Source organism: Oncorhynchus tshawytscha, linkage group LG06, assembly GCF_018296145.1.
Source record: "Oncorhynchus tshawytscha isolate Ot180627B linkage group LG06, Otsh_v2.0, whole genome shotgun sequence".
Taxonomy (NCBI): Eukaryota; Metazoa; Chordata; class Actinopteri; order Salmoniformes; family Salmonidae; genus Oncorhynchus; species Oncorhynchus tshawytscha.
In genome coordinates this window covers 14,166,290-14,181,288 of record NC_056434.1, presented here as the reverse complement: position 1 = coordinate 14,181,288, position 14,999 = coordinate 14,166,290, and the positions used below count along the sequence as shown (strand labels likewise).

At 42.6% G+C, this 14,999-nt stretch overlaps 1 protein-coding gene across 3 annotated transcripts in view; it reads left to right on the top strand.

Annotated features, from left to right (window-relative positions):
• The window catches only part of LOC112235408 (calcium/calmodulin-dependent protein kinase type IV), a 38,682-nt gene extending 24,377 nt beyond the window's left edge, over nucleotides 1-14,305 (top strand). The window contains exons 6-12 of one of the 3 annotated variants that reach the window (XR_002951058.2): nucleotides 3,789-3,879; nucleotides 5,748-5,822; nucleotides 7,188-7,263; nucleotides 7,532-7,658; nucleotides 11,397-11,549; nucleotides 12,326-12,919; nucleotides 13,164-14,304. Coding sequence is in view for 2 of the 3 variants with exons in the window: in XM_024403854.2 (XP_024259622.1) it covers nucleotides 3,789-3,879; nucleotides 5,748-5,822; nucleotides 7,188-7,263; nucleotides 7,532-7,658; nucleotides 11,397-11,549; nucleotides 12,326-12,841 (1,038 nt within the window). In the remaining variant the exon portion in view is untranslated. Of the gene's footprint in view, nucleotides 1-3,788; nucleotides 3,880-5,747; nucleotides 5,823-7,187; nucleotides 7,264-7,531; nucleotides 7,659-11,396; nucleotides 11,550-12,325 lie in introns of all 3 variants that reach the window. The other 2 variants (XM_024403854.2, XM_042323006.1) reach the window with 2 other exon arrangements.
• Nucleotides 14,306-14,999: the final 694 nt, after the last annotated feature.

The following is a 14,999-nucleotide window of genomic DNA, read 5'->3' as shown; positions in this document are numbered from 1 at the left end:
TCTGTATCTCAAACCAACGTTAATATTCTCTCTTCTTCTTCTGTATGTTCTTCTTCTTCTTCTGTATCTCACAACCAACATTAATATTCTCTCTTCTTCTTCTGTATGTTCTTCTTCTTCTTCTTCTTCTGTATCTCACAACTAACATTAATATTCTCTCTTCTTCTTCTGTATGTTCTTCTTCTTCTTCTTCTTCTGTATCTCACAACTAACATTAATATTCTCTCTTCCTCGTCCTTGATTTGAAAAATGCGCCACCGAACGTGAAAATAAATGCTTCATTCAACTAGAGGTGAAATGAGATGTCAATCAGCATCAAACTGCCAGTAGCGAATGAAACCCCGGACACCCCACTGTCTCCGCCCCTGCAAATGGTTAGGTCAGTTGTATGCTGCTTTGCGAGCTATTAACAGCAAGGATTCACTGTGAAAGTTGATACATGTAGGCCCTTCATATATAGGATTCACTGTGAAAGTTGATACATGTAGGCCCTTCATATATAGGATTCACTGTGAAAGTTGATACATGTAGGCCCTTCATATATAGGATTCACTGTGAAAGTTGATACATGTAGGCCCTTCATATATAGGATTCACTGTGAAAGTTGATACATGTAGGCCCTTCATATATAGGATTTGCGCAGCACTTCGTTCAATTTATCCAATTAGTTATTATTTTCTTGCTCAAACCGTGAGCAACACCTGTCAAACCAAGACATTTCTCACAAAACACAGGGATGTCGATTTCACACGGGACTAGTATTATCAGAGGACCTTGGAGTTCACTAGGTTATTCTGGCTGGAATTGTTACTCTCCTGCCATGTGAAAATTGCCGCCATGGCAGATTCAGACTGGACTAAAATGACAGATGTGGTGTTTTGTGCTTGTGCTCATAATTACATTACCCGACCACCCCCAGTATACTAATCCCGTCTGAATAAGGCTTTAGGCTGTTTCCTCGTCTCTGCTGCTGCTGCCTTCGCCACATTGTCATCAATCCCAATATGCTGGTTCAATTTGCTATTATGCACATAGCAACATAGGGAAAGTCGTCAATTCTACGGCACATTGAAGATTATGCTTCAGAACCACGGACAGCAACCATATCCAACATGGGAGAAAGTGCATTTGTTCTAAAATAATATTTGATTTATTAGTGTTGCACCATTATTTTTTACATAATATAACCACATACAATTTCAGTTTCACGTCTTCGAGGGATGGACTGTGCCATCCCTGTGGTCCCCGCAATGAATTAGTCCACTGAGACTGGCACGAATCAGACAGGTGACTTGTGCACCATGAAAAAAATATATATATTGTGACTGCTCGACTAAAGAAATGTTGGTTGACCAACAGCCTATCGACCAAACAACTAAATGGGGTCAGCCCTATTTTTTTTAATGGTACTTTTTACCCCTTTTTCTTCCCAATTGGTAGTGTGTTAATTGGACAATTTTTCAGTCAAAATGTAACAAGTACTTGTAAGGGATTTCTTCCATTGATGGAGAGGCGGACCAAAGCGCAGCGTGGTTATTTTGATTCATGTTTTAATAAATCACTTCACATGAACAAACTAACAAAAACAAGAGATGTGAAAACCCAACACAGCCCTATCTGGTGCAAAACACAGAGACAGGAACAATCACCCACAAACACAGTGAAACCCAGGCTACCTAAGTATGATTCTCAATCAGAGACAACTAATGACACCTGCCTCTGATTGAGAACCATACTAGGCCGAAACATAGAAATACCCAAATCATAGAAAAACAAACATAGACTGCCCACCCCAACTCACGCCCTGACCATACTAAATAATGACAAAACAAAGGAAATAAAGGTCAGAACGTGACAGTACTTTAGAGTGTCAGGGAAAATGTATGGAGTAAAAATTACATTCTTTTTCTAGGAATGTACTAAAAGTTGGCAAAAATATAAATTGTAAAGTAAAGTACAGATCCCCCCCCCCCAAAAAACGACTTAAGTAGTACTTTAAAGTATTTTTTACTTAAGTACATTACACCACTGTGAAGACCTGTCTGGTCGAAACAGCTGTTGCCAATAAACCACATGGGAGAATTGACTGTAATGTACAGAGATCATTTTACTGTCCTAATGAGTGTTCTGTAACCATGTAATGAGGATATGAGGAGCCTGACCAGGCTAGTTCACTGCCATGCACTGTGGCCTAGCTAAGCCAGCTCCATCGTGATCGAATTACTCCACCAAAAACCCAGAACATGCGAGGAAACAAACACAGACATATTAACAAACTTGCATCAACTATAAACTTGCCACAAATAAAAGATTGTGGAAGTTGATCAGTGCAGTAATGGTGTATTGATAGGGGACAACATAGGGGTTCAACAATCAACAGTCCAGAGAGCAACATTTAAATAACTGAAAACCTTAGACGTACCTGAACTCTGGCTGATTCTTTGAATGGAAGAGGGCAAAAAAAAGTTAATAAAAATCAAATCTAGTTAATAAGCAAACAGAAATCCAAAAGCACATTATCAGACCAAGACCGTACAGTATATTAACACATTCTATTCATAGTTCCATAATTACATTTTTTGTAGGAGCAATGTTTCCTTTAAATTTCACTCTACGCTTTCATGGTATAGTTAGAAAACGAGTCCAGTAGTCATAGTTGGAACTCTCTTGACTTTTGAGTGACAGGGAGGATGTTAAGAGCAGTCAAAGAGCCTCTGAGTGACTGCAGCAATGGGCCCCATCTGTTGAGTCAATTTTAGATCAGGGGCTGCTCATTTACAGTTTAAATTCAATTAAATGATGCCGATTGGTCTGAATCCCTCAGGTCCCACAGCAATTCTCTCCTCAAGCTACGATCTGTTTGACCTGCTCTCTGTTCTTCAAGTTTCAATGCCCGAACATATCTGTCATCTAGTCCACACACATGTTATCGTTGACATTGGTAGAAGTGTGCCTAGTTAAAAAGGGCCTGTCAACTCCATATTTATAGGTGGCAGAACTCATTTCCAGCTGCATAACTGTGACAGGTCCTGGGTTTGGATGCTCTTGATTACTAGAACAATACATTGGATGACCTGGTTAACTGTAACTAGGGCTGTAGCAATACATTTTGATAGCACGTACAGCAAGGGTGTCCAAACTTATCTGCAAAGGAACAGTGTGGGAACAGGCTTTGCTCCAACCAATGTATTATTGTATCGATACTCATTCAGAGGTAAATCATGTTTTATCCTTGAGTATCAATCCAGTATTGAATTATAGTTCTGTCAGATGATTAGAAACGTATTGATTTCCATTCCGTAGAGGTTTGGCTCAGTTAAACAGTATCCCTGTCCCTGAGCTCTGCTGGCCTGTATTGTGGGGGAGGGCTAGAGAAGGTGGCCTCTTATGATCCCACATATTGTATTACATGACGGAAAAGGTTTACTTAGAAACTTAGCTGTCCCCATTTTGAAAAACTGAAAACGAAATGCTAATGGTAAAGATAGATAATTTATTCTAATTGTTGTTGTGTCATTTTAGAAGGTCATTCCAAACTCCAGTACTGGTTGTGACAGGCCCACTTGTCCATATGAACTCATGAGGTCAAGTTTGTCAACAGTAAAACAAAAAAGTAGCTGTCAACATGTCACCCAGGGTGTGTTTTGAGGCATTTTGTTTGCTTACTGTGGCTGTAATTTTACATTTAAATTTGGATAATTTAACAGATGCTCTTGTCCAGGGCGACTTACAGTCAGTGCATTCAACTAATGCTGCAACTGTTTTGTTCTCTTTTGTTTTTGCCACAGTATTTACATGACAATGGGGTGGTGCACCGTGACCTGAAACCAGAAAACCTTCTGTACGCTGACCTCTCTTTGGACGCCCCGCTTAAGATTGGTAACTACATGTACCTGTAGGCTGTTGCACAACGGACACCTTCCTAGATAAACTGACTGTCTCCTAGATAAACTGACTGTCTCCTAGATAAACTGACTGTCTCCTAGATAAACTGACTGTCTCCTAGATAAACTGACTGTCTCCCAGTTAAACTGACTGTCTCCTAGATAAACTGACTGTCTCCTAATTAAACTGACTGTCTCCTAATTAAACTGACTGTCCCCCAGTTAAACTGACTGTCTCCTAGATAAACTGACTGTCTCCTAGATAAACTGACTGTCTCCTAGATAAACTGACTGTCTCCCAGTTAAACTGACTGTCTCCTAGTTAAACTGACTGTCTCCTAGATAAACGGACTGTCTCCTAGATAAACTGACTGTCTCCTAGTTAAACTGACTGTCTCCTAGTTAAACTGACTGTCTCCTAGTTAAACTGACTGTCTCCTAGTTAAACTGACTGTCTCCCAGATAAACTGAAGTTACATCTGTTGGGGACATTAGGTATACTGTATAAAGCATATGAGGAACAATTCTTATTTTTTTGCGTTACTGATTATTTGGTCTAATCTCGATTTCGCAGGGTGGCATCTTTCAAATTTCCGAAGTGGAGGGGTTAATTTCGCCTTCAGAGGATGGGGTGTTGACTTCGCCACTCACACTAGGCAAAAAATCAACACTTCCCCCAAAACTAGACCTCAAATTTGATTCTGGGTTCCAAGATGAATTCATTAGTGATTCATTAGTGGCAGGAGTCGGGGATCTGGACTTTTGATATAATATGAGTTACTTTGTTTACTACTGTATTTCCTGTTATTGATGTCCATTCCATTATTCCTAAGTAATGGTTAGGCAACAACATGAACTATCCCTCTGTATCATAAAGAACATGTAACATTAATGATACAACTATTAAAGATGATAAGGCCAATGCTCATCTCATCCTTTCAAATGTACACTGAGTGTACAAAACATTAGGATCTCTTTCCATGACATAGACTGGTGTCCATGACATAGACTGGTGTCCGTGACATAGACTGGTGTCCGTAACATAGACTGGTGTCCGTGACATAGACTGGTGTCCGTGACATAGACTGGTGTCCGTGACATAGACTGGTGTCCGTGACATAGACTGGTGTCCGTGACATAGACTGGTGTCCGTGACATAGACTGGTGTCCGTGACATAGACTGGTGTCCGTGACATAGACTGGTGTCCGTGACATAGACTGGTGTCCGTGACATAGACTGGTGTCCGTGACATAGACTGGTGTCCGTGACATAGACTGGTGTCCGTGACATAGACTAGTGTCCATGACATAGACTAGTGTCCATGACATAGACTGGTGTCCGTAACATAGACTGGTGTCCATGACATAGACTGGTGAATCCAGGTTAAAGCTATGATCCCTTATTGATGTCACTTTTTAAATCCACTTCAACCACTGTAGATGAAGAGGAGGAGACAGGTTAAATAAGGATTTTTAAGCCTTGAGACAATTGAGACATGGATTGTGTATGTGTGCCATTCAGAGGGTGAATGGGCAAGACAGAAGATTTAAGGGTATTTGAACGGTGTATGCTAGTAGGTGACAGGCGCACCACTTTGAGTGTGTCATGAACGACAACGCTGTTGGGGTTTTCATGCTCAACAGTTTCCCATGTGTATCAAGAATGATCCACCACCCAAAGGACATCTAGCCATGGTCCAGCATACCTGTGGAACACTTGACACCTTGTAGAGTCCATGCCCTGATGAATTGAGGCTGTTCTGAGGACAAAAGGGGAAGCAACTCAATATAAGCAAGGTGTTCCTAATGTTTTGAACACTCAGTGTATAATACTAATACTAAACCATTATCTGATCTTCACAGCTGACTTCGGCCTCTCAAAGATAATAGATGAGCAAGTTACCATGAAGACGGTGTGTGGCACGCCTGGATACTGCGGTGAGTTATAAATGGACAGATATATCAGGGTCGCCTGGTGTGTTGAGTCACATTCCCAAACTGTTTATTGATTGGTGCTTCCCATTGAACCATAACAAAACAAACTGCAAGGTCACACTAATGAAAGGAAATAGAGACCACAGTGTAACTTTAAAAGGGGCAACCCGGGATTGGCTTGGAAATATTGACATATATTATTATATTTACACAAACATTGTGAGATTGATATCAGTCCAATGAATCGTCTTCAACCACAACAAAACAAATTGTTAGGGCGCACTATAATATTTGTAAAAAAAGTAAATATATAAAATGTAATATGAGATGGATGAAACACAGAAAGTGAATGGAGTCACGGGGGAAGGAACAGCAGCCTCCAGGTGCGTATGTAGTCTGGAGGCTGCAGCACTACCACTAGACCAGCCCCGGGATCAGAGCTGAAAGGTTTAATGGAGGCTGCAGCACTACCACTAGACCAGCCCCGGGATCAGAGCTGAAAGGTTTAATGGAGGCTGCAGCACTACCACTAGACCAGCCCCGGGATCAGAGCTGAAAGGTTTAATGGAGGCTGCAGCACTACCACTAGACCAGCCCCGGGATCAGAGCTGAAAGGTTTAATGGAGGCTGCAGCACTACCACTAGACCAGCCCCGGGATCAGAGCTGAAAGGTTTAATGGAGGCTGCAGCACTACCACTAGACCAGCCCCGGGATCAGAGCTGAAAGGTTTAATGGAGGCTGCAGCACTACCACTAGACCAGCCCCGGGATCAGAGCTGAAAGGTTTAATGGAGGCTGCAGCACTACCACTAGACCAGCCCCGGGATCAGAGCTGAAAGGTTTAATGGAGGCTGCAGCACTACCACTAGACCAGCCCCGGGATCAGAGCTGAAAGGTTTAATGGAGGCTGCAGCACTACCACTAGACCAGCCCCGGGATCAGGGCTGAAAGGTTTAATGGAGGCTGCAGCACTACCACTAGACCAGCCCCGGGATCAGGGCTGAAAGGTTTAATGGAGGCTGCAGCACTACCACTAGACCAGCCCCGGGATCAGGGCTGAAAGGTTTAATGGAGGCTGCAGCACTACCACTAGACCAGCCCCGGGATCAGAGCTGAAAGGTTTAATGGAGGCTGCAGCACTACCACTAGACCAGCCCCGGGATCAGAGCTGAAAGGTTTAATGGAGGCTGCAGCACTACCACTAGACCAGCCCCGGGATCAGGGCTGAAAGGTTTAATGGAGGCTACAGAGTGTAGCTTTCAAGGAAATAACATTCATAGTTCATAGTGTGTTTATCAGGATGAGCTGTCCTGTGTGGGAGCTGATAGCTCCCTCTCCATCCCTCCCTCCCCATGTCTCGCCCTGCAGCTCCAGAGATCCTCAGAGGTAATGCCTATGGTCCTGAAGTGGACATGTGGTCTGTGGGAGTGATCCTGTACATCTTGTGAGTTAAAAGAAACTACACTTTAAAATCTTGCCCAAGATCTGCGTGTACTCCGTGGGTAGCTGGCAATTTTATGACAAATTGAAGTCCTCTCATCACAGTATTGCAACTAATGTAACCTTAGATATTCCCCTTTTTCCTATGGATTCTGGATGTAATATGCAAGTCTATTAGAGGTCTTTTGTCTGAAACTGTCCCGTATCTTTAAATCAAGTGAGAGTGGTGAAACAAATAAATAATTCAAGGGAAATGTTGCCTCTCCCCTCAGGTTGTGTGGGTTCGAACCATTCTTCGATCCGAGGGGAGACCAGTACATGTACAGCCGCATCCTCAACTGCGACTATGAGTTTGTCTCCCCCTGGTGGGACGAGGTCTCCCTCAACGCGAAGGACTTGGTGGGTTCCACCGTTTACTTAAAACAGAGGCTTTTATTATGAGAAACACTTATACTATATTTGAAGGTCTGCTTATAAACATTATTGCTTTCTTTGACAATTATGTATATGTATGTACAAATGCTGTTTGGTATTGATTACAATACCTTTTAATACTTGGGGCTCTATTTTCGACTGGCGTTAAGGCTGCACTAGTGTCAAACGCACATGTTTTGGCAACTTTGACCTTTTATGCCTTGATCACACAGACAGCGTCATTGCATTTTGGTACAGAAGTACATTAATTTCCAATGGAACGCTGCGTTAGCTTTGCAGCATTGCGTTGCAGTATGGTGTGGTGCGTACGTTGGATTTATTGAATGTATGTGTAGAAGGCTTGACAGAAACGGTAGAAGGTGAATGTTGAACTGTTGTTGCACACATATCCAGATGATGCTGCGTACCATTTTGCGCAGTGACGCTGTCGGTGTGATTGAGGCATTACAGCCAGATATTTGGTATTTCACCTGTCTTATATCAGCTCGCTAGTGCTCAGATGGGAGAGGTGGGAATATTTGAGGTGTGTCCTTACAGGGGCGGCACGTAGCCTCGAGGCTAGAGCATTGGGCCAGTAACTGAACGGTCGTTGGTTGGAATACCGGAGTTTGCTGTGCTCTTGAGCAAAGCACTTAACCCTAATTGCTCCAGGGTCGCTGTACAGTTGTGACCCCACTCACTGCGGTTGTCTCAGTGGGAGTTGGGATATGCAAGAAACACACTTGTATTTAACAGAAAAAATAAAAGCACCCCACAAATAATGAAATGTGATCCAAAGTAGTAATTTCATGCAGTGCATGTATCCTACACCTTCCATCCCACCGAGAGATGAGAACCTTGGTTAATACCGGTGAACCTAGTATTTACAAGTCATTTTCATGTAACAATTCAGGCCTTATCAATATTTAATTTAATCTTGCTTATTGACAACGTTTGGCATGTCCATGCCCAGGCTAATGCAATTTACAGTAGGCTTAGCCCCTATATCAGTGTGAACGCTATGTCTTGGCATTCTCTCAATCAGCTTCACCTGGAATGCTTTTCTAACAGTCTTGAAGGAGTTCGCACATATGCTGAACACTTGTTGGCTGCTTTTCCTTCACTCTGCGGTCCAACTCATCGCAAACCATCTGAATTGGGTTGAGGTCGGGTGATTGTGGAGGCCAGGTCATCTGATGCAGCACTCCATCACTCTCCTTCCTGGTCAAATAGCCCTTACACAGCCAGGAGGTGTGTTGGGTCATTTTCCTGTTGAAAAACAAATGATAGTCCCACTAAGCGCTAAACAGATGGGATGGCATATCGCTGCAGAATGCTGTGGTAGCCATGATGGTTAAGTGTGCCTTGAATTCTAAATAAATCACAGACAGCGTCACAAGCAAAACACCATCACACCCCCTCCTCCATGCTTCACGGTGGGAACCACACATGCGGAGATCATCCGTTCACCTACTCTGCATCTAACAAAGACACAGCGGTTAGAACTAAAAATCTGAAATCTGGACTCATCAGACCCAAGGACAGATTTCCACCGGTCTAATGTTCATTGCTCGTGTTTCTTGGCCCAAGCAAGTTTCTTCTTATTGGTGTCCTTTAGTAGTCGCTTCTTTGCAGCAATTTGACCATGAAGGCCTGATTCCCGCAGTCTCCTCTGTAGTTGATGTTGAGATGTGTCTGTTACTTGAACTCTGTGAAGCATTTATATGGGCTGCTTTTGATTTGTTAACACTTTCTTGGTTACTACATGATTCTATATGTGTTATTCATAGTTTTGATATCTTCACTATTATTCTACACTATTAAGAAAAACCCTGAAATGAGTAGGTGTGTCCAAACCTTTGACTGGTACTGTATATATTTTCATATTGAAGCCATGCAATTGCTTAGAACAATGTGGAATGCAAACAGGTTCAAGTTAACGTATTTAGCAAAGATGGGTAGGTCTTAATTTTGTTATTTTGTTTCTGTAAGCCATTTAACAAACTGTAATGGACTAACATTGGAATTGATTACAAGGCAATACATAAATGACCGTAAATACACAACTTGATGCAACCACATATTTAGCCATGGAGCATGTTCTGATTGGCCAGTGTCAAGCCTCAACTTATTTATTCATCAAAAACCAGCCCTTTCACATCCCCGCCAGCACTGTGCCCCTCATTCTTGGTTATGAAAATAGCAGAAATATTTCTCGAACCTATAGCGCTACCACCGGCTCTTAGATTTACCATTGTGTTAGGTTTGTTAAAATAGAGCCCATGATATGTGTGGGTCGTTCTTGAATTGCTGTGGCATTTCAGGCCCTTTGCAACCATGAAGAACACTTTAAAATGACATATAGTTACACATCATACATGTTTTTGTTTATATTGAACTGTTAATCAGAGGTAAAACATAATGCAAGTCCTTTATACTGCAAAACCTTATGTTTATGCATTGTTGAAAGTGTTCTTGGTAAGCAAATTTGCTTGTCCCAGTAGTGATGTTTAGATGTGTAGTGACATGTTTTGGGGGATTTAGAGATATCTATTATTTTGAATGCTAGTATGTATGATATTGTATAGATCAATAAAAACAAATTAGACTATTAAAACACCTATTTTTTGTTACTAGTATAGTGTGTGTCCCTCAGTTTTATGTCATTGTTGTTACCGCCTTGAAAATCACTGATTACAAAGATATACAAGGATCTTGAGCATCATCTCAAGTAGCAAACTGTTATTGGGGGAGGGGTCTATATTAAAGAAAATGATGTCATAAATGTGAGGATTCCATTGATCATGTGGTGTGTCTAAATCCAAAGCCTCACTTGGTGTCAATTTAAATAAAGAGAAATAACATTGTGAGCAAAATGATTAATCATATCACTTTAGTAAATGTTTTTGCTTGGGTTGATAACCTTAGATTTGAGATATTTGAGCCTCCATTTCAGAAAATTATTTAAAAATGTTTAATTGGTGCTACCATCATTGGTGTTACCATCGTTGGTGTTGCCATCGTTGGTGTTACGACTCCTACTGGTTGGACAATGTTATCATAATGGTAAAAATTATTTAAAGTCATTAAGCTACCACTACAAAGACCCACAAGCTACCTAATTAGTTGATTTAGAATGGGAGGAAGTACCCAATACATTTAAATAAAAACAATATATAGAAAAATGTAGTTTCCCAAATGCCATAGTAATTCAAGAATGACCTGTATATGACAAATATAAGATGTTATACAGTATTGTAAGACGTTAGGTTTGTAAATGTATTTATTTTTCTTACCTTTATTTAACCAGGCAAGTCAGTTAAGAACAAATTCTTATTTTCAATGACGGCCTAGGAACAGTGGGTTAACTGCCTTGTTCAGGTGCAGAACGACAGATTTTTACCTTGTCAGCTCGGGGATTCAATCTTGCAACCTTCTGATTACTAGTCCAACACTCTAACCACTAGGCTACCTGACACCTCCATTTAGTTTTGCTCTGGGCCAGATTCAATCAACTTTGCTTCAGCACATTTAATTTAATAAATGTTCTTTCTTTACACAATTACTGTCTTTATCAGACCTGGGTCAAATACATGTAAAATAGTTTTAATATTCGAGTTGTGCTAAATTTGATTTGGGGTTTGCACTTTTGGGACTATTCCATTGCTGCCACAAGGTCAACTAAGTCAAAAAGAACCTCTCTCCCGTTGGCTGTCCCCTCAGGTCAGTAAGCTGATAGTGCAGGACCCCCACAAGAGGCTGACGGTGAAGGAGGCTCTGGAGCACCCCTGGGTACTGGGCAAGGCTGCCCGTTTCTCCCACATGGACACGACTCAGAGGAAGCTACAGGAGTTCAACGCCCGGCGCAAACTCAAGGTGAGTGAGGGGCTTGATGATAGCATCAAGAGTGCTATAATATTTTGGAATAATAAAAACTTGACCATTCATTTGAAAAATGTAGGGCTCGATTCAATCCGTATCACTGAAGTTCAGTGTTACAGGGTGGCAGGTAGCCTCGAGGTTAGAGCATTGGGCTAGAAACTGAAAGGTTGTAGGTTTGAATCCCGGAGCCGACAAGGTGACACTTCTGTCGCTGTACCCTTGAGCAAGGCACCTAACTCCAATTGCTCGAGGGCCACTGGACAATGGTGAGCCTGGCTGAGACCTGCCACTCTCTGTTGGTAACTCAGGGGGAGGTGGGATATGCAAGAAACACATTTCCATTACACGTGGGTAACAGGACAAATATAAGCACCCCCAAAATGATTATTATAGCGAGATTAAAAGTACATTTCTGATTAAGTTGACTGAATGCAGTCTCTGCGAACGCGGGAACAATGCCTTTAAATTTCAATTGCCCTATAACTCTGAACATCAGCAACACAGATTGAATTGAGCCCTCACTCAGAGTAATGCATTTCTTACGACAATAGACATCAACAAACATTGCAGTTCAAATTATTGTATGCCGTCCTGATCCTCTTGGGAAATGTAAGCTTGTGGCCCAACCATTGTCTTGAATGGAATGCATGAACCTAATCACCACTATTGTTACATTGACATTCAGATTCTGGCTGAAGCACAGCTGTATGCCTCGTCTCTGAGGCAGGCTTGGTGACTGACAGCGGTGTGCCATGTTTCTCTGACTGCAGGCTATCATGAAGGCTGTGGTGGCCACCAGCCGTATGCACGAGGGCTCCCGGCGGCGCACGGACAGCTGCGATATGCCCGGCTCTGACAAGACCACCTCCAGGCAGAGCAGCATGCAGCAGGACCCTCCCCAGGACTCCCTGGAGGGCCAGGCCTGCCAGGGAACGGACACTTCCCAGACCCAGGAGGACGACCAGTGCCCCCCGCCCCTCCCGCCACGCTGCCCCATACCCTCCACCACCAACCCTCCTCTACTGGCTGGGGGTCTCTTCCCCTCCCGTCCACCCACCAGGCCCCCGCTAAGGGGAGTTGATGGGCAGAGACAGATGTCGGTCATCCCCAAGACCGCAGTGGTACGGCCTAGGGTGCCCCAGAAGAGCTGCTCCTCGGTGGACTCCACCACCACCAAGCGGGAGCCGTCCTCCCCGGTCTTGACCACTCCCCCGAGCCCCAAAAACCTTGGCAACAGATTTTCCATGGGGGTGGAGTCTGGCAGCAAAACGGCACAGTGTCAATGAGTGAGTGGCAGGTACCAAACAGTACGAGCTCCTCACCTACTGTTGTCCTAAAATGGCCGACGTCATTGTGAGAGTCAGGTGAGATGGTAGATGACAACATGGAGGAGGAAGGATGAGAGGGAGAATGGATGTCTAATCTCGTCATATCTGTATCTGTTTAGACTGGGGACAAACGACTACTATACTTCCCTTGATATTTATTGTTCCTCTCTGTGCGTAACGAATTTGGATACTCATAACGAATTTGCAAATTAACTTGTAACTCTGGTCTAAACTTGGTTTCCAAGTTCCTTTAACCTCTTAATTTTCATTGCTTTTCAAGACAAGGCCTCTCTGAACAGGACAAGGCCTCTCTGAACAGGACAAGGCCTCTCTGAACAGGACAAGGCCTCTCTGAACAGGACAAGGCCGCTCTGAACAGGACAAGGCCTCTCTGAACAGCACAAGGCCCCTCTGAACAGGACAAGGCCCCTCTGAACAGGACAAGGCCCCTCTGAACAGGACAAGGCCCCTCTGAACAGGACAAGGCCCCTCTGAACAGGACAAGGCCCCTCTGAACTGGACAAGGCCCCTCTGAACTGGACAAGGCCCCTCTGAACTATTTTACTTCTAAGGCCACATACTTTGTATTCTCTGCACCTTTCTACAATTCAATGTTTGAATCTACAGACTTCATATGCAAATCTGTGAATGCATACACATAATCCTCTCATTCAGGTAGTAAAGATATTGTATTTGTGAGCTTATGAATGTAGTCAAGGTGTATTGTAATGTTTATTTTGAAATAATGGTATTGATCTAATATTTGCACTGTATACATTGATTAATCTACATAGATTACAACAAAAAGCATTCACACTGCTAATCGTTTACTATTTAAGTCAAACTGCACTTTTATTCCTCTGGAAATTTACATGACTGACCAGAATAGCTTGTTTGTGGCTCAAACCAATTTTCCCTTCATTCATTGGTTGTAAAAAAATTATTGGGTAGTTACCCGCACATCATATTCACCTCATCTCTACGACCTCACTGGAGCTACCACTCTACCTCTGTGTGCAGGGGCTTCCAACCCAGTAATGGCAAAACCTGTAAAGAAACTGTTGGACGAGGTGAGGTTATGAGGCAAAGCACAGCATTTCTGCAACAGAATCATATTGTAAGTGGCCTGCGAGGCGAACCCTCGTTTTCATTGGCTAAGGGCTTTTCTCAATGGAACTCAAATAACTGATCAAATGAGTGTCATTAAAATAGTCCATTTCCATTTCAAGGGCCAATATTCACCTGCTATCTTGTATTCTCACTCTAACATTGCCAAATAGTAAGCCTGCATTATACTGCTGACATGTCCATACATGTATAAACCATTCATTTACACCAATGAAATGTATAAAGTATGGCTATTTTACTTAGAATTATTGCTTACAAATGCTTTATTTGGGGGTTGGGAGGGGGGTGTAGTTAACAGTGTTGGTTTATTTGGGGGTTGGGAGGGGGTGTAGTTAACTGTTGGTTTATTTGGGGGTTGGGAGGGGGTGTTTAACAGTGTTGGTTTATTTGGGGGTTGGGAGGGGGTGTAGTTAACAGTGTTGGTTTATTTGGGGGTTGGGAGGGGGTGTAGTTAACAGTGTTGGTTTATTTGGGGGTTGGGAGGGGGTGTAGTTAACAGTGTTGGTTTATTTGGGGGTTGGGAGGGGGTGTAGTTAACAGTGTTGGTTTATTTGGGGGTTGGGAGGGGGTGTAGTTAACAGTGTTGGTTTATTTGGGGGTTGGAAGGGGGGTGTAGTTAACAGTGTTGGTTTTGTCATTCATTTCTGTGTTTCCCGTTTTTCATTCATTCTAATAATTGTAGCCTACCTTTTGAAGGTGACATATTTTAGACAACATGAGATTGATTTAACGGTCATAAGAGGGGAATGTATTGAAGATGTACAGGTCTATACATTTTGTATGTTTGATCATATCACAATAATCTAAATCAATTGGATTGTCTTGTATTCTACAGAAATATTTAACACAGCATCCATTCAAGATGGTAGTTGCTGTGTGATGACATAAAATGAATAAAACATTTATTTAGAAGCCCAGTATTAGCCTGGAAGAGTCATCCATTTTACAACAAACTGCCAATATGAGAATCTCTAGACGCAAAATAAAC